We start from the raw sequence: 16,007 nt of genomic DNA, 5'->3' as shown, positions 1-16,007 counted from the left end.
AACGATCACTTCTGTAGTAGAAGTGCTTCGTATAATACATGTGCCTTGAAAACACTGTTATTTCTACACATCTTCCTTACTTGCCCTAATTTTGAAAGTAAACCTTCACCCCTCCCCCCAAACATAAAAGGGAAAAACAAACAATGTCTAACTACTTTTTTTTTTTTTTTTTGTATTTTTCTGAAGCTGGAAACGGGGAGAGACAGTCAGACAGACTCCCGCATGCGCCCGACCGGGATCCACCCGGCACGCCCACCAGGGGCGACGCTCTGCCCACCAGGGGGCGATGCTCTGCCCCTCCGGGGCATCGCTCTGTTGCGACCAGAGCCACTCTAGCGCCTGGGGCAGAGGCCAAGGAGCCATCCCCAGCGCCTGGGCCATCTTTGCTCCAATGGAGCCTCGGCTGCGGGAGGGGAAGAGAGAGACAGAGAGGAAGGAGAGGGGGAGGGGTGGAGAAGCAGATGGGCGCTTCTCCTGTGTGCCCTGGCCGGGAATCGAACCCGGGACTTCTGCACGCCAGGCCGACGCTCTACCACTGAGCCAACCGGCCAGGGCCAAACAATGTCTTAACTACTTTTTAAGGACCTTCAACTATGAGTGTATTTACCTGCTTCTGGTTTAAATTCCAACCATTTAGAGAACCACAACTTATTCAAACTTTTTCATTAAATAAGATGTCGAAGATACATGCTGCTGTGTTACCTTATTTTTTAAAACCATTCATCTTTTTAAGAAAGTTTAAAAAGCCATGTACAGAAATGAATCAAATGATTATCCATATTTTTATATGAAATACCTGTAGTCCAGTCAGAGTTTCAGCAGAATAATGACCATTATAAAGAAACTACTTTCAAAAGGCCAGGAAAAATCTAAGGAAACCAAAAGAAATGCATGGACTTCTTGGGCGTGGTAACAGCTGAGCTCTTTTACTGTGTATGCCAAGGGTCCCTTCCAGGGACCTGAACTCACAGAGCTGACTCATCAGATAGTTCTACCCATGGCTAGTACAGTGTGTCCATAAAGTCATGGTGCACTTTTGACTAGTCACAAGAAAGCAACAAAAGACAATAGAAATGTGAAATCTGCACCAAATAAAAGGAAAACTCTCCCAGTTTCATACCTATTCAGCGCGGTTCGATGTGGGTTCACGCACAGATTTTTTAGGGCTCCTTAGGTAGCTATCCCGTATAGCCTCTACAGACTCCTCACTGACTGATGGCCTATCAGAACGGGGTTTCTCCACCAAACTGCCGGTTTCCTTCAACTGTTATCCCACCGAGTAATGTTATTTTTATGTGGTGACGCTTCGTTATAAACGCGCCGATATTCACGTTGCACTTTGGTCACAGATTTGAATTTAGCGAGCCACAGAACACACTGAACTTTCCTCTGTACCATCCACATCTCGACTGGCATGGCCATGGGCTGCTCCGCTGTATACATGGTGTTCTGTCATCATCTGCACATGCACACATGCTGCCACATCATCCTACAGAAACTGGGAGAGTTTTCCTTTTATTTGGTGCAGATTTCACATTTCTATCATCTTTTGTTTCTTTCCTGTGTCCGGTCAAAAGTGCACCATGACTTTATGGACACACTGTATTTTTTCCAGCAAAAATGATGCAAAATACAGTCAGCAAACGGAAAGATACATGGGTGAGTTCCCGGGAAACCAGCCCCTTCCAGTGATGCAGGCTGTGCTTAACTCCCCCAGCTATGTGCTGTGCAAACCCCTGCTCATTGTTTCCAGCCAGGAAGTCCATTAGAAACTCAGTGCCCAACGTGTATATCGGGGGGCTGTTCTTACTGACCACCTCTGTCTACATGAACAGCCCTCTCCCCAATTCCAGACCCCAGGAGGAAAACGTGTGTTAAACATACTCCATTTGGCTGAACAAAATTTAAGGGACAATGAGCCACTCTTATGGGCTTAGGGGATGGCGGGAACCATCACAAAATTCAAGTTTCCAGATGCCAGCTAAAGGCCAACTTTGTACAGAGTTCTTCCTAAAGATAAGCAGTGTGAAACTATGTCTAGCTTGATGGGGTTCAGCACTGCAGGACACAAAACTGTTTGAAGATCACTTGGCAGGGGCTAGAACACTCATATTGCAATACAGCCTGCTCAAGGCCACTCCTACACTGAGACCAGAAACTGGGTGCTCAGTCTTCTCACTCCCTTTTCCAATAGCCTTCCAGATGACTGGCAGGTTCCTGGTAGGAGCTGCAGCCAACCGTAAGTCAGAAGGTTAGAGAGCTGACCAATGCCGACCACACACTGTCTCAGAAGACAGAGCAGGGGCGGGGAATATGGCATAGTAATGTAAAGTTATCCTGCCCATCAGCTGAAGACTTTCAACTCAGAAAGAACACATGGAAATATATTTCTAAACACCTTATATTTTCAAATTAATGGATTTTCCCTAATTGATATGGTCACTTTGATTGGTTGAACATGGACAGTACATTTGATCTTGCAGTAAATTTTAATTTAGGGCTCTAAGTCCTGTTGGTTCTGCTGAGACTACAAAGATCTTAAACTGTTTCATGTAGGAGCACATTTTAAGAACCTTGCAAGCAGGGCAATTTAATATGTTTTTAGTGATTGTTAGACTCTGCAGGCTCTCTGGAACTCAACCGATTTTAGGGTTTAAGCATTCAAAACTGATTTTCATAATACTTTCAAAGACAGTGCTATATTTTCAGAATGACTGAATAGAGATGCTGCAGTCCCATGTCAGAAGGTATTGAAAATGAGTCACCTCACATGAAAATTTTCTTGGTGACACACACATAAATACACACATGTGTGTTGTCAGACAATTAAAGTAAATCACTCGTGATGAACATTTCCCCACAATTGTGTCCAGGCTTAGAGTATAAACATTTTCATAGGCCCTGGCCAGTTAGCTCAGTGGTAGAGTGCTGGCCCAGTGTATGGAAGTCCCAAGTTCAATTCCCAGTCAGGGCACATAGGAGATGTGCCCATCTTCTTCTCCTCTCCTCCCCCCTTGCTTCTCTCTGTCTCTCTCTCTTCCCCTCTTCCCTTTCTATAGCCACGGCTCAATTGGAGTGAGTTGGCTCTGAGTGCTGAGGATAGATCCATAGTCTCTGTCTTAGGCGCTAGGAAAGGCTCAATTGCTGAGCAACAGAGCAACACCCCAGATAGGCAGAGCCCTAGTGGGCTTTCTGGGTGGATCCCGGTCAGGGTGCATGAGGGAGTCTGTCTCTGCCTCCCCTTCTCTCACTGAATAAAAAAGAAAAGAAAAGAAAAGAAAATTTTCATAGATCTGAATGTTTAAATGGTCTAATACTACTCTAAGAATAAATATGAAATCCTTGGCATGAGATAATTTAAGCCGCTCCTTTATGTGCTAAAAGAAGACTTCTGAGAAAATAATCACATCTTCATTCATCAAAATTGCCAGGAATGGTCTCTGCATAGGCCAGACTCTCGCTGAAGGAAGGAAAGTTTAACACAGTGGCCACATCCATCTTTCTAGAAGTCAGGAGCTTTAATCTTGGCTTTGGCACTTGGGTGTTTGCCTGTTGTCACATTTCAATGCGGCTCCCTGAACTTTTCTGCAAGTCTAGTAAGAGGATGATAATGTTTACTTCTCGAGGAGTATTAACGTTTAAGGGGTACAGAGTTTCAGTTTCACAAAAAGAGACAAAGAGATGGTTACATATAGTAATAGGTGTATAACATTGGAAATGCATTTAATATCATTGAAATGTACATTTAAAAATGGTCCATATAGTAAATTTTGTTATGCAGGCTTTACCATAATAAAAAATATTTCTTTAAAAAAATGAGAGCTATAAAAGCCTCTTTGATAAGTTGGAACAAAGAAAAAAATGTGAACAATAAAAAGAAGGATAGGTAAGCAAGGATAAACACACAAGTGAGTAGAGACCGGAGTGTCAAAAAAGACTTAAACACAAATGATCTCTAAATAGTTAACATGTATGCAATAGTAATTAAATAATAAATATCTCTGCATGTGTGAACATATATATATGTGAGTTAGGTTTATAGCCAGAAGTCTAAGGCACTGGAATATCACTCACTAGGAAAGTACAGAGAAAGTAGGACTAGTAAATACCTGTTTTCTTTATGTCCCTCCTATCAAAGGAAATCACTATTATTTTGCAAAGCATGAGACAAATATTGATATGGAAGAAATGAAACACCCAACAAGAAGGCATATTATCATTAAGGGTCTAACTACTTCATTTCAAATCAAATGAATTCTTCTGCACCCTGAAAATTATATCTTAGGATCCCTATCCCAAAATTCCCATCATTAAAACAAACCAAAAAAAAAAAAAGAACCACAGATGCTGTTGCTAAACTATTGTCAGTGGTGTCTAAGGAAATAGAAAAGATAATAGTTATAATTCCCATGGCACCCAAACTGTGGAGAAAAGGGGGGCATTCTAATTCTCAAGAAAAAACAAATTCTGGACATTGTAGGACAGAGAGAAAAACTCAAGCCAGAGGTAGTTCACAGTTTCAACAATAGATAGCACTACGTTCCTTTCAATAGCATCATATCCTGGTGAGGCTGGTCGTTCTGGCTGTTGTTGCTAGGATGAAAAGCAAGGACCACGGGGCCATCGAGGAGGAATGGGAGAAAAAGCAAGTTCCCTTCTCACGCGTCTCAGTTAGCAATTTTCTGAGCTCTACTTTCAATGTTACAAGCTCCTCTGAAGATAGAAATCCTGTCTAATTTTTTTTAATGCATGACCTCTGCTGATACTGAGCTTCTAACCTGGCACCATGTGTTGTAAGTTTTCTTAAACACAAACCTAAAACAGGAGCACCACCACTGCAGCAGAGGGCTGAAGGCAGAGGTGCTCAGTACTAAGGAGCATGGTTTTAAAGAGAGAAATTAAAATGAGGATATCCAGGGAAGAACAATTAGAAACATGAAGATTCTTGAAATTGTTAAAGTTGGAAGCATTTGAAAAAAAAAAAGATCAAGAATGTTTAGCTCAGAGAAGAAAAGACTATAATGTAACATGTCTTCCACTTCTAAAAAAAGTAGGCCAGGTTCCCAGTGACCAGACTATTCAGTTTTGCCTCAGGTGTAATTCCTAGACCATGTCTCCGGAATAAGAAGAGGTAGCAAAAGAAGTGGGGCCGATGCCAAACTTTTCACACAAAATCCACGGCAGGACCAATCAAAAGTCATTGAGATTTGGTAAGCTGTACGTAAGGTGGTCACAGTTCTGTATAAAAGATGAGCTGCAACTCACCTCCCAGGCAATCCTCTGGAATTTTTGTTGCACACAAATCAATCGATTGAAGAGCTACTCGATGAACAGCAAATATTAACTGAACGCCAAATGAAAGCCAGGTTTGTGTAGAACCTGGGCAGTTGATACATGGGCAGTTACGATGGTTCGATTTTAAGAGTAGCATCAACATCTACAGTTTCACTTATACTAAGATCCAAAGGTACCCACAAAGCGTGGGTTACTGAAGATAATCTTCACAGGTACAAAATCTAAATATGTCTTGATCATTAGCTACGCTCTGCCTTTCACTGACTTAGAATCCAGTACAGTTGCCGTGGAGCCCAATATTTTGTCGCTTATCCTCCCTTCCATAAATATCCATAGCACAGTCACAGGCCTGCTTGCCAATGACCAATTGTCCCGAGCGGTGGCATTTCCTAGTGCTGTGACTCATGGCCATATCAGGGCACCCTAAGGAGGACATGCATTGTGCAATATGTTGCACAGGACTCCTTCCTACATGTTTTCCAGCAAGCATTGCTTAGGAGTTCTAAGAATGACAAGGATATATGATGCTGAAACAAATATAAAGAAATCATCAGTACGTTCTGAGAGTGTAGGGCTGCAGGTGACTTTGTGGAGTTAACTCAAGAAACCGCAAAGTGTTGTTGAGAGGTCGAAAGAGTTAATATAGAATCTTTGGCACTCAAGAGTTAAAACTAAGAATGTGAGAGATGTTTATAAAGCTAATGCAAGGGGAAAAGGCAGAAAGAAAGGTATATCCAATAGAGGAGTCAGTAATATGCTGTGAGAAGTAAGGGTAGAGATGATTTCTACTATATCAATAAACAACTAATAGTAGTGTAGTGTCCATAAAATTTGTAGGATAGAAGACATGAAAATCATCATAAAGCATAAATCTTCCATTTGTTGTAGAAAATCACCTGGGAATGTTGTTGCGTGGTGGTGTGACTATTCATGTGGCTTAAGCAGTAATGTCCTGATTTTTCCACTGAAAGTCCCTTAGTCTGGGGAAAACCAGCACTTTGGTCAACTTCTTAGTGATACTATTTCAACCACCCACTGTATGTTTCCCACTAGTAATATAACCACACCATCATCTTCACAACCTAATCGAGGAGAAAGGACGCGAGTTTCATTCATTCAGTGTGATTTCTTTGTTTATTTCTCACCTAAATTCTCTCCCTTGTACCTGAGCCTTTCTGACGGGTTCCCAATGGAGAGAGAGATGGACGGACCCTCTTCCCCACATGCCAGTCCTTCGTACCCCAGCTCTGGGCCAGAGTTCACTTACTTTTGCTGCAGCCTAACAGGTTGTTGACATCCAAGTGGCTGGCGTCAGGAACGCAAGCATCACACTTGAGGCCAGTGACAAATTGTTTACAGAAACACTGGCCTGTGACCAAGTGACAGGTTTCATTCAAGGCTCCTGCAAGATGACAAGTGCAAGGCTGACACCTGAAAAGAAGAGAAATACACCATCAGAGTACAATGTTGCCATTAAGAATGCACAGCTTACAGGCCGGGGAGTGACGTCACGGAAATGGCGCCGTGAGAAGCGCGTCCGACAGCTCTCCCCTAAATCACAACAAATTTATCAACTAGAAACAGAAAAATTTATCCTCGGAGCATTCCGGAGTTCCACACAAACTGAAAGCAAAAGGACTGTTATCACTTGAATCTGAGAGACGAGGGTGTGGAGGAAGCTACCGCAGCAGCGACGCTCATTCAAGCCGCGAGGGAGTGCGCCTGCGTGCTATCAATAAGACCACCCTCAGATGCCGATAAGAAAGAGGAAATCGAATATTATGGATACAAAAGAAAGAGAGGTAACACAAATAGATGTGGAAAAATCTATGGAGAAAAGACTTAACATATTGGAAGCCTTGGAGCTAAATGACAGAGAATTTAAAATAGAAATCTTAAAAATACTCAGAGATATACAAGAAAACACAGAAAGGCAATATAGGGAGATCAGAAAACAACTCAATGAACACAAAGAATATATTACCAAGGAAATTGAAACTATAAAAACAAATCAAACAGAAATGAAAAACTCAATTCACGAGCTGAAAAATGAGGTAACAAGCTTAGCTAACAGAACAGCCCAGATTGAAGATAGGATTAGTGAAATAGAAGACAAACAACTTGAGGCACAACAGAGAGAAGAAGAAAGAGATTCAAAAATAATAAAAAATGAGAAAGCCCTACAGGAATTGTCTGACTCCATCAGAAAGAATAACATAAGAATAATAGGTATATCAGAGGGAGAAGAGAAAGAAAATGGAATGGAGAATATACTCAAACAAATAATAGACGAGAACTTCCCAAGCCTGTGGAAGGAACTAAAGCCTCAAATTCAAGAAGCAAACAGAACACCAAGTTTTCTTAACCCCAACAAACCCACTCCAAGGCACATCATAATAAAGATGACACAAACCAATGACAAAGAAAAAATTCTCAAGGCAGCCAGGGAAAAGAAGAGTACAACATATAAAGGAAGGCCTATTAGATTATCATCAGATTTCTCAGCAGAAACTATACAAGCTAGAAGAGAGTGGACCCCAATATTTAAGGCCCTGAAAGAGAGGAACTTTCAGCCAAGAATACTATACCCATCAAAGCTATCCTTCAAGTATGAGGGAGATATAAAAACATTCACAAATAGAGAAAAGATGAGAGAATTTATCAACAGAAAGCCCCCACTCCAGGAAATACTAAGGGGGGTTTTCCAACCAGATTCAAAGAACAAAAGAAAACAACACCACAAGTAACAGCTCCACCAAGAACACAATAAAACCAAACTTAAACTGTGACAACAAAGGAAAAAAAGGGGGGAGAGGATGGAGATTAACAGTAGCAAAGGATGATGAAGTGCAGAAATACTTATAAGATAGGGTACTACAATGAATATGGTAGGTACCCTTTTCATTACTTAATGGTAACCACCCTTAAAAAAACCACCACAAAAACACTTGACTTAAAAAAGGTAGCAACAGAGGAAAGAAGTATGGAACACAAACAAACAAAAACAAATGATAGAAAAACAAAAGAGAAGAATCAAACTAGATACAAAACTAACAGAAAACAATTTATAAAATGGCAGTAGGGAACCCACAAGTGTCAATAATTACACTAAATGTAAATGGATTAAACTTACCAATAAAAAGACACAGAGTAGCAGAATGGATTCAAAAAGAAAATCCAACTATATGCTGCCTACAAGAAACACATCTAAGCAACAAGGATAAAAACAAATTCAAAGTGAAAGGCTGGAAAACAATACTCCAAGCAAACAACACCCAAAAAAAAGCAGGTGTAGCAATTCTCATATCTAATAATGCTGACTACAAGACAGAAAAAGTACTCAGAGACAAAAATGGTCATTTCATAATGATTAAGGGGAAGTTGAATCAAGAAGACATAACAATCCTTAATATATATGCACCAAACCAAGGAGCACCAAAATATATAAGACAGCTACTTATTGACCTTAAAACAAAAACTAACAAAAATACAATCATACTTGGAGACCTCAATACACCGCTGACGGCTCTAGATCGGTCATCCAAACAGAGAATCAATAAAGATATAGTGGCCTTAAACGAAATACTAGAACACCTGGATATGATAGACATCTACAGGACACTTCATCCCAAAGCGACAGAGTATACATTTTTCTCTAGTGTACATGGAACATTCTCAAGAATTGACCATATGTTGGGCCACAAAGACAATATCAGCAAATTTAGAAAAATTGAAATTGTACCAAGCATATTTTCTGATCATAAAGCCTTGAAACTAGAATTCAACTGCAAAAAAGAGGGGGAAAAACCCACAAAAATGTGGAAACTAAACAACATACTTCTAAAAAATGAATGGGTCAAAGAAGAAATAAGCGCAGAGATCAAAAGATATATACAGACAAATGAAAATGAAAATACGACATATCAGAATCTCTGGGATGCAGCAAAAGCAGTAATAAGAGGAAAGTTCATATCACTTCAGGCCTATATGAACAAACAAGAGAGAGCCAAAGTAAACCACTTAACTTCACACCTTAAGGAACTAGAAAAAGAAGAACAAAGACAACCCAAAACCAGCCGAAGAAAGGAGATAATAAAAATCAGAGCAGAAATAAATGAAATAGAGAACAGAAAAACTATAGAAAAAATCAATAAAACAAGGAGCTGGTTCTTTGAAAAGATCAACAAAATTGACAAACCCTTGGCAAGACTCACCAAGGAAAAAAGACACAGGACTCAAATAAATAAAATCCAAAATGAAAGAGGAGAGATCACCACAGACATCATAGAAATACAAAGAATTATTGTAGAATACTATGAAAAATTATATGCCACCAAATACAACAATCTAGAAGAAATGGATAAATTCCTAGATCAATACAACCTTCCTAGACTGAGTCATGAAGAAGCAGAAAGCCTAAACAGACCAATCAGCAGGGAGGAAATAGAAAAAACTATTAAAAATCTCCCCAAAAATAAAAGTCCAGGCCCAGACGGTTATACTAGTGAATTCTATCAAACATTCAAAGAAGACTTGGTTCCTATTCTACTCAAAGTCTTCCAAAAAATTGAAGAAGAAGCAATACTTCCAAACACATTTTATGAGGCCAACCTAACCCTCATACCAAAACCTGGCAAGGATGGCACAAAGAAAGAAAACTACAGACCAATATCTCTAATGAATACAGATGCTAAAATACTAAACAAAATACTGGCAATCCGAATACAACAACATATTAAAAAAATAATACATCATGATCAAGTGGGATTCATCCCAGAATCTCAAGGATGGTTCAACATACGCAAAACGGTTAACGTAATACACCATATCAACAAAACAAAGAACAAAAACCACATGATCTTATCAATAGATGCAGAAAAGGCTTTTGATAAAATACAACACAATTTTATGTTTAAGACTCTCAACAAAATGGGTATAGAAGGAAAATATCTCAACATGATAAAGGCCATATATGATAAACCATCAGCCAACATCATATTAAACGGCATAAAACTGAGGACTTTCTACCTTAAATCAGGAACAAGACAGGGTTGTCCACTCTCTCCACTCTTATTCAACGTGGTGCTAGAAGTTCTGGCCAGAGCAATCAGACAACACAAAGAAATAAAAGGCATCCATATCGGAAAAGAAGAAGTAAAGCTATCACTTTTTGCTGATGATATGATCCTATACATCGAAAACCCGAAGGACTCCACAAAAAGATTATTAGAAACAATAAACCAATACAGTAAGGTCGCAGGATACAAAATTAACATACAAAAGTCCATAGCCTTTCTATATGCCAACAATGAAACATTTGAGAATGAACTCAAAAGAATAATCCCCTTCATGATTGCAACAAAAAAAATAAAATACCTAGGAATAAACATAACAAAGAATGTAAAGGACCTATATAATGAAAATTACAAAGCATTGTTAAGGGAAATCAAAAAAGATACAATGAGATGGAAAAATATTCCTTGTTCTTGGATAGGAAGAATAAATATAATCAAAATGGCCATATTACCCAAAGCAATATACAAATTTAATGCAATTCCCATCAAAATCCCTATGAGATTTTTTAAAGAAATGGAATAAAAAATCATCAGATTTATATGGAACTATAAAAAACCCCGAATAGCCAAAACAATCCTAAGGAAAAAGAATGAAGCTGGGGGCATTACAATACCTGACTTTAAACTATATTATAGGGCCACGATAATCAAAACAGCATGGTATTGGCAAAAAAATAGTCACTCAGACCAATGGAACAGAATAGAAAGCCCAGAAATAAAACCACATATATATGGTCAAATAATCTTTGATAAAGGGGCCAACAACACACAATGGAGAAAAGAAAGCCTCTTCAACAAATGGTGTTGGGAAAACTGGAAAGCCACATGCAAAAGAATGAAACTCGACTACAGCCTGTCCCCGTGTACTAAAATTAATTCAAAATGGATCAAAGACCTAAATATAAGACCTGAAACAATAAAGTACATAGAAGAAGACATAGGTACTAAAATCATGGACCTGGGTTTTAAAGAACATTTTATGAACTTGACTCCAATGGCAAGAGAAGTGAAGGCAAAGATAAATGAATGGGACTACACCAGAATTAAAAGTTTTTGCTCAGCAAGAGAAACTGATATCAAAATAAACAGACAGCCAACTATATGGGAACTGATATTTTCAAACGACAGCTCAGATAAGGGCCTAATATCCAAAATTTACAAAGAACTCATAAAACTCAACAACAAACAAACAAACAATCCAATTAAAAAATGGGAAGAGGACATGAACAGACACTTCTCCCAGGAAGAGATACAAATGGCCAACAGATATATGAAAAGATGCTCAGCTTCATTAGTTATTAGAGAAATGCAAATCAAAACTACAATGAGATACCACCTCACTCCTGTTAGATTAGCTATTATCAACAAGACGGGTAATAGCAAATGTTGGAGAGGCTGTGGAGAAAAAGGAACCCCCATTCACTGTTGGTGGGACTGTAAAGTAGTACAACCATTATGGAGGAAAGTATGGTGGTTCCTCAAAAAACTGCAAATAGAACTACCTTATGACCCAGCAATCCCTCTACTGGGTATATACCCCAAAACCTCAGAAACATTGATACGTGAAGACACATGTAGCCCCATGTTCATTGCAGCACTGTTCACAGTGGCCAAGACATGGAAACAACCAAAAAGCCCTTCAATAGAAGACTGGATAAAGAAGATGTGGCACATATACACTATGGAATACTACTCAGCCATAAGAAATGATGACATCAGATCATTTACAGCAAAATGGTGGGATCTTGATAACATTATAAGGAGTGAAATAAGCAAATCAGAAAAAAACAAGAACTACATGATTCCATACATTGGTGGAACATAAAAATGAGACTAAGAGACATGGACAAGAGTGTGGTGGTTACCATGGGTGGGGGGGGGAGGGAGGACATGGGAGGGAGGGAGGGAGAGAGTTAGGGGGAGGGGGAGGGGCACAGAGAACTAGATAGAGGGTGACGGAGGACAATCTGACTTTGGGCGAGGGGTTTGCAACATAATTTGATGACAAAATAACCTAGACATGTTTTCTTTGAATATATGTACCCTGATTTATTAATGTCATCCCATTACCATTAATAAAAATTTATAAAAAAAAATGCACAGCTTACATCAGGTACATCTACTGGTAACATCATAGGACAATAGGGTCTGTTTTAGCCCCTCCTTGAGCTGAAAAGGATTCTTGAGTCAAACACGAACCAAACAAAACCTTTATCAAAATTCTGTTTATGATAAACCTCTAAGAAGCCTTCTCTTTGTAAATGCATTAATGGAAAAAAAAGTGTTACTTTGCTTTTTTAACATGCCAAAAATACAGCTTATGGATTATTTTGAAACCAGTTATTCAATTAAGAATACTGTGAATTTTGCTTTTTTCAGAAATGCAGTTTTCCTGACATAAAAATTAAGAACTGCCAAAATTGTCTTTTTAAGTATCTACCAAGTTGTGAAATAGAAAACTGGATGTGATAACCATTGTTTCTCCTAAAAATCTTGAAATTCTATATTTAGTTTTACAAAGATGAAACTTCACTAATAGTTTGGGAAAGAGGTGTTCTAATACTGATGATGCCTTAATACGTTATATATTTGACTTTCTTTATTTTATGCACTAAACTCCCTTAACTGGAATGTTTGGAGAACAGAGCATTATTCTGATCAATGAGAAGATGTTAGTGATGGCTCTGGCTGGTTGGCTCAGTGGTAGAGCGACAGCCCAGCATGTGGATGTCCCAGGTTCGATTCCTGGTCAAAGCACACAGGAGAAGCAATCATTGCTTCTCCACACCTCCCACTTTTGCTTCTTTCTCTCTCTCTATCTTTCTCTCTCTTTTCCCTTCCTGCAGCCATTGGTTTGAGCACACACAGCCCCAGGCACTGAGGATGGCTCCATGAAACCTCCACCTCAGGCACTAAAAATAGCTCAGTTGCAATCATGGTGCCAGATGGGCAAAGTATCAGCTCCAGACAGGGTAGGGGAGAGGTTTGCCAGGTGAATCCTGGTCAGGGCACATGCAGGCGTCTGTCTATATTTCTTCTACTTTCACTTGGAAAAGAAGGAAGAAAAATGCTAGTGATATAAATATAATGGGAGGATGTTCCTTCAATTTACAGTTCTTGGACCCAAAGTTACTTATAAAAATCACTGCTCTGGCATTCTGCTACAACAAAAAATAAAACCTATTTCTTCAGAGTGGATTGTTCAAACTCTTCACCTGTGACAACGTCACTGATTGGGATGAGCCACTTTGGTGCCACAAAGTATGAGAGGAGCAAAAATAGCACATGTCAGAAGGCCACCCACACGTAACATGGACTGTCCATATGGTACATTTAATAAGAGCATTATGGATTCACCCACGTTTTCCAATAAAGATGCTGGGTGAATAGAGTTACTTTATCCACTGCCACTTTCATGGTGAGATCTTTTGGGTAATCATTCAACACCCTTAAAAAGGCTGATAAAAGCTATGGCTGCTAAATAAACCGCAAATTTGTTTTATGGACTAATGTCACCAAGGGAATAAACAAAGCACGGTTTCTCTTGAAAACCACTGTACTGTAGTTTGCCCTTTGATGTCACGATAAAAGGACATTTTTTCCCCTCTTACAAACAACTATATGAAGTCCTTTATGTATAGACATTGCATCAGAATGCCATTTCAAATAGCTGGTTTAGCCTACTTAAAAGTATCAGAGCTGAAGAAAATTACGCATTGAAATTAAAATGGAATTACAGAAGCAACAAAATATTTAATTTACTCTTAATTTCATTATATGCTGCTACTTAGAGTACACTGTTTGCAAGCTTTTTATGCCAGATTGGTAAGAAAAAAGCAGTAAGAGGCACAGTTTCCCAGTGTATATATTTATTACCACACCACTCATGAATAAGTGCCTCTTGAGTATTTCAGTTTTTATTAGCATTCATTCATGAGACAATCACACTTATTTTATACACGGTACATTCAGAGTAACCATTTCCAGTGTATAACATAATTCCTTTCCTTGATGCTGTTCAACTCCCTCCCAGCTGCACACTTCACTCTAAGTCAGCTCTGTCAGTATCCATGGGGCATTACGTTCTGAATCTAAGTGGAATAAATAAATTGTTCCTTAGAAAGGCATGCCGTGTTTTGAGTAATTAAATGTGACTATTCCTGATTTTATAGTCTCTTATGCAAGCCATTGTTATATCTAACTTATCAGGCTTGTTATAATTGCTTGACTTTAGTAAGAGGAAGTTTTATCAGAATGAAGTTCACAAGAGACTTTGCTGAATATTATCATGTGTTTCTAGCCCAGAGGACACTGGGGATAATTCTGTAATTAAGGCTTAAGTGAAATGATTCCTGTAAATTTTTCAGCCACTCAAATATGATTTTCAACATTTCTAAGACTCTTTAGCAAATAAGCTACAAGTTCGATGTGATTTTATAAGTCACCACGCCTCAAGAGCACCTCTTAAATGAAATATATGTCACGTTTATTAAAACAGAATTATACATAATAAAGGAAAAGACATTTTAAGCTTTGCATGAGAACAGCAAACTAAGATGGACTGCAATATTGATTTTGTCAGGATAAATGGTTTTTGTAATATTAATATAAAGAAACCTTTATTACACAGACTCTCCTGGTAGAGCCAAAGCTCTCCCACAATCTGTTTAAAATCTTCATTTTTCATCCTTATGGGAAAACCTCACTTGCTAAATGGATTTCATAAAGAGTAATCTGTCAAGATTTATACAGATAAACAATTTGTGATGTTTATTGACCAGTTCATTACGATAAACAAAGCAGGGGGAAGGCAGCGCTCACCTCTGAGCGTGCTCCGCTATAACAGTTCCGCTCTGGCCTCGGCATCGGCGGGGCACAACGGGAAAGACATTAATTGGCCTCTGTCTCTTAAATCACGAATCTCATCTATTTTACTTTCCAGGGAGCCCCTTCCCGTTGGGCAAACAATAACAGCAGGAGGTATCCTACTTCTTCCTGTTGCACAAACATCACTATTAATAAGGGGAGTGTGTTTCAATAATGCATTTCATTGTCAGGGACTTCATCATCTGAGGAAGAGCTACTTTACCAGGGCCAGGGACCTAGTCCCGGGTCCAGGTCACTTTATTGGCATTGTTCTTTGGATGCCTCTCATCTGTTGGGGGCCTCTGCTCATGGGTACCATCTAAATGTATAGAATGACATTAAAATAGCATTCATTGAAAGCCAATTATGTTCCAGGGTTGGAATCGCACTGGAGTCATAAATATGAGTAAGACAGAGCTGCCCCTGTCTTCAAGGAGGTCATAGTCTAATGAGAAATGATAATTTAAAAAAATAAAAAGACTATTGATAAAGATGGCCCTGGCTGCTTGGCTCAGTGGTAGAGCATCTGCTTGGCATGTAGAAGTTCCAGGTTTGATTCCCAGGGCACACAAGAGAAGCGACTATCTGCTTCTCTACCCCCTTTCCCTTCTCTTTCTCTCTCTCTCCCTCTCTCTCTCTCTCTCTCTCTCTCTCTCTCTCTTTTCTCCTCCCACAGCCATGGCTCGATTGGTTTGAGCAAATTGGCCCCAGGTGCTGAGAATGGCTCCATGGCTTTGCCTCAGGTGCTAAAATAGCTGGGTTGCCTAGCAA

The 16,007-nt window shown here is 39.3% G+C and overlaps 1 protein-coding gene across 1 annotated transcript in view; it reads right to left on the bottom strand.

Annotated features, from left to right (window-relative positions):
- The window catches only part of USH2A (usherin), a 545,087-nt gene that overhangs the window by 402,003 nt on the left and 127,077 nt on the right, over positions 1–16,007 (bottom strand). The window contains exon 15 of the mRNA XM_066238179.1: positions 6,563–6,726. Coding sequence (XP_066094276.1) covers positions 6,563–6,726 — 164 coding nt within the window. The remainder of the gene's footprint in view (positions 1–6,562; positions 6,727–16,007) is intronic.

This window comes from Saccopteryx bilineata, chromosome 1 (assembly GCF_036850765.1).
Source record: "Saccopteryx bilineata isolate mSacBil1 chromosome 1, mSacBil1_pri_phased_curated, whole genome shotgun sequence".
In the NCBI taxonomy this organism is placed as follows: domain Eukaryota; kingdom Metazoa; phylum Chordata; class Mammalia; order Chiroptera; family Emballonuridae; genus Saccopteryx; species Saccopteryx bilineata.
The sequence above is the reverse complement of the archived record's forward strand: the minus strand, read 5'-3'. Positions and strand labels throughout refer to the sequence as shown.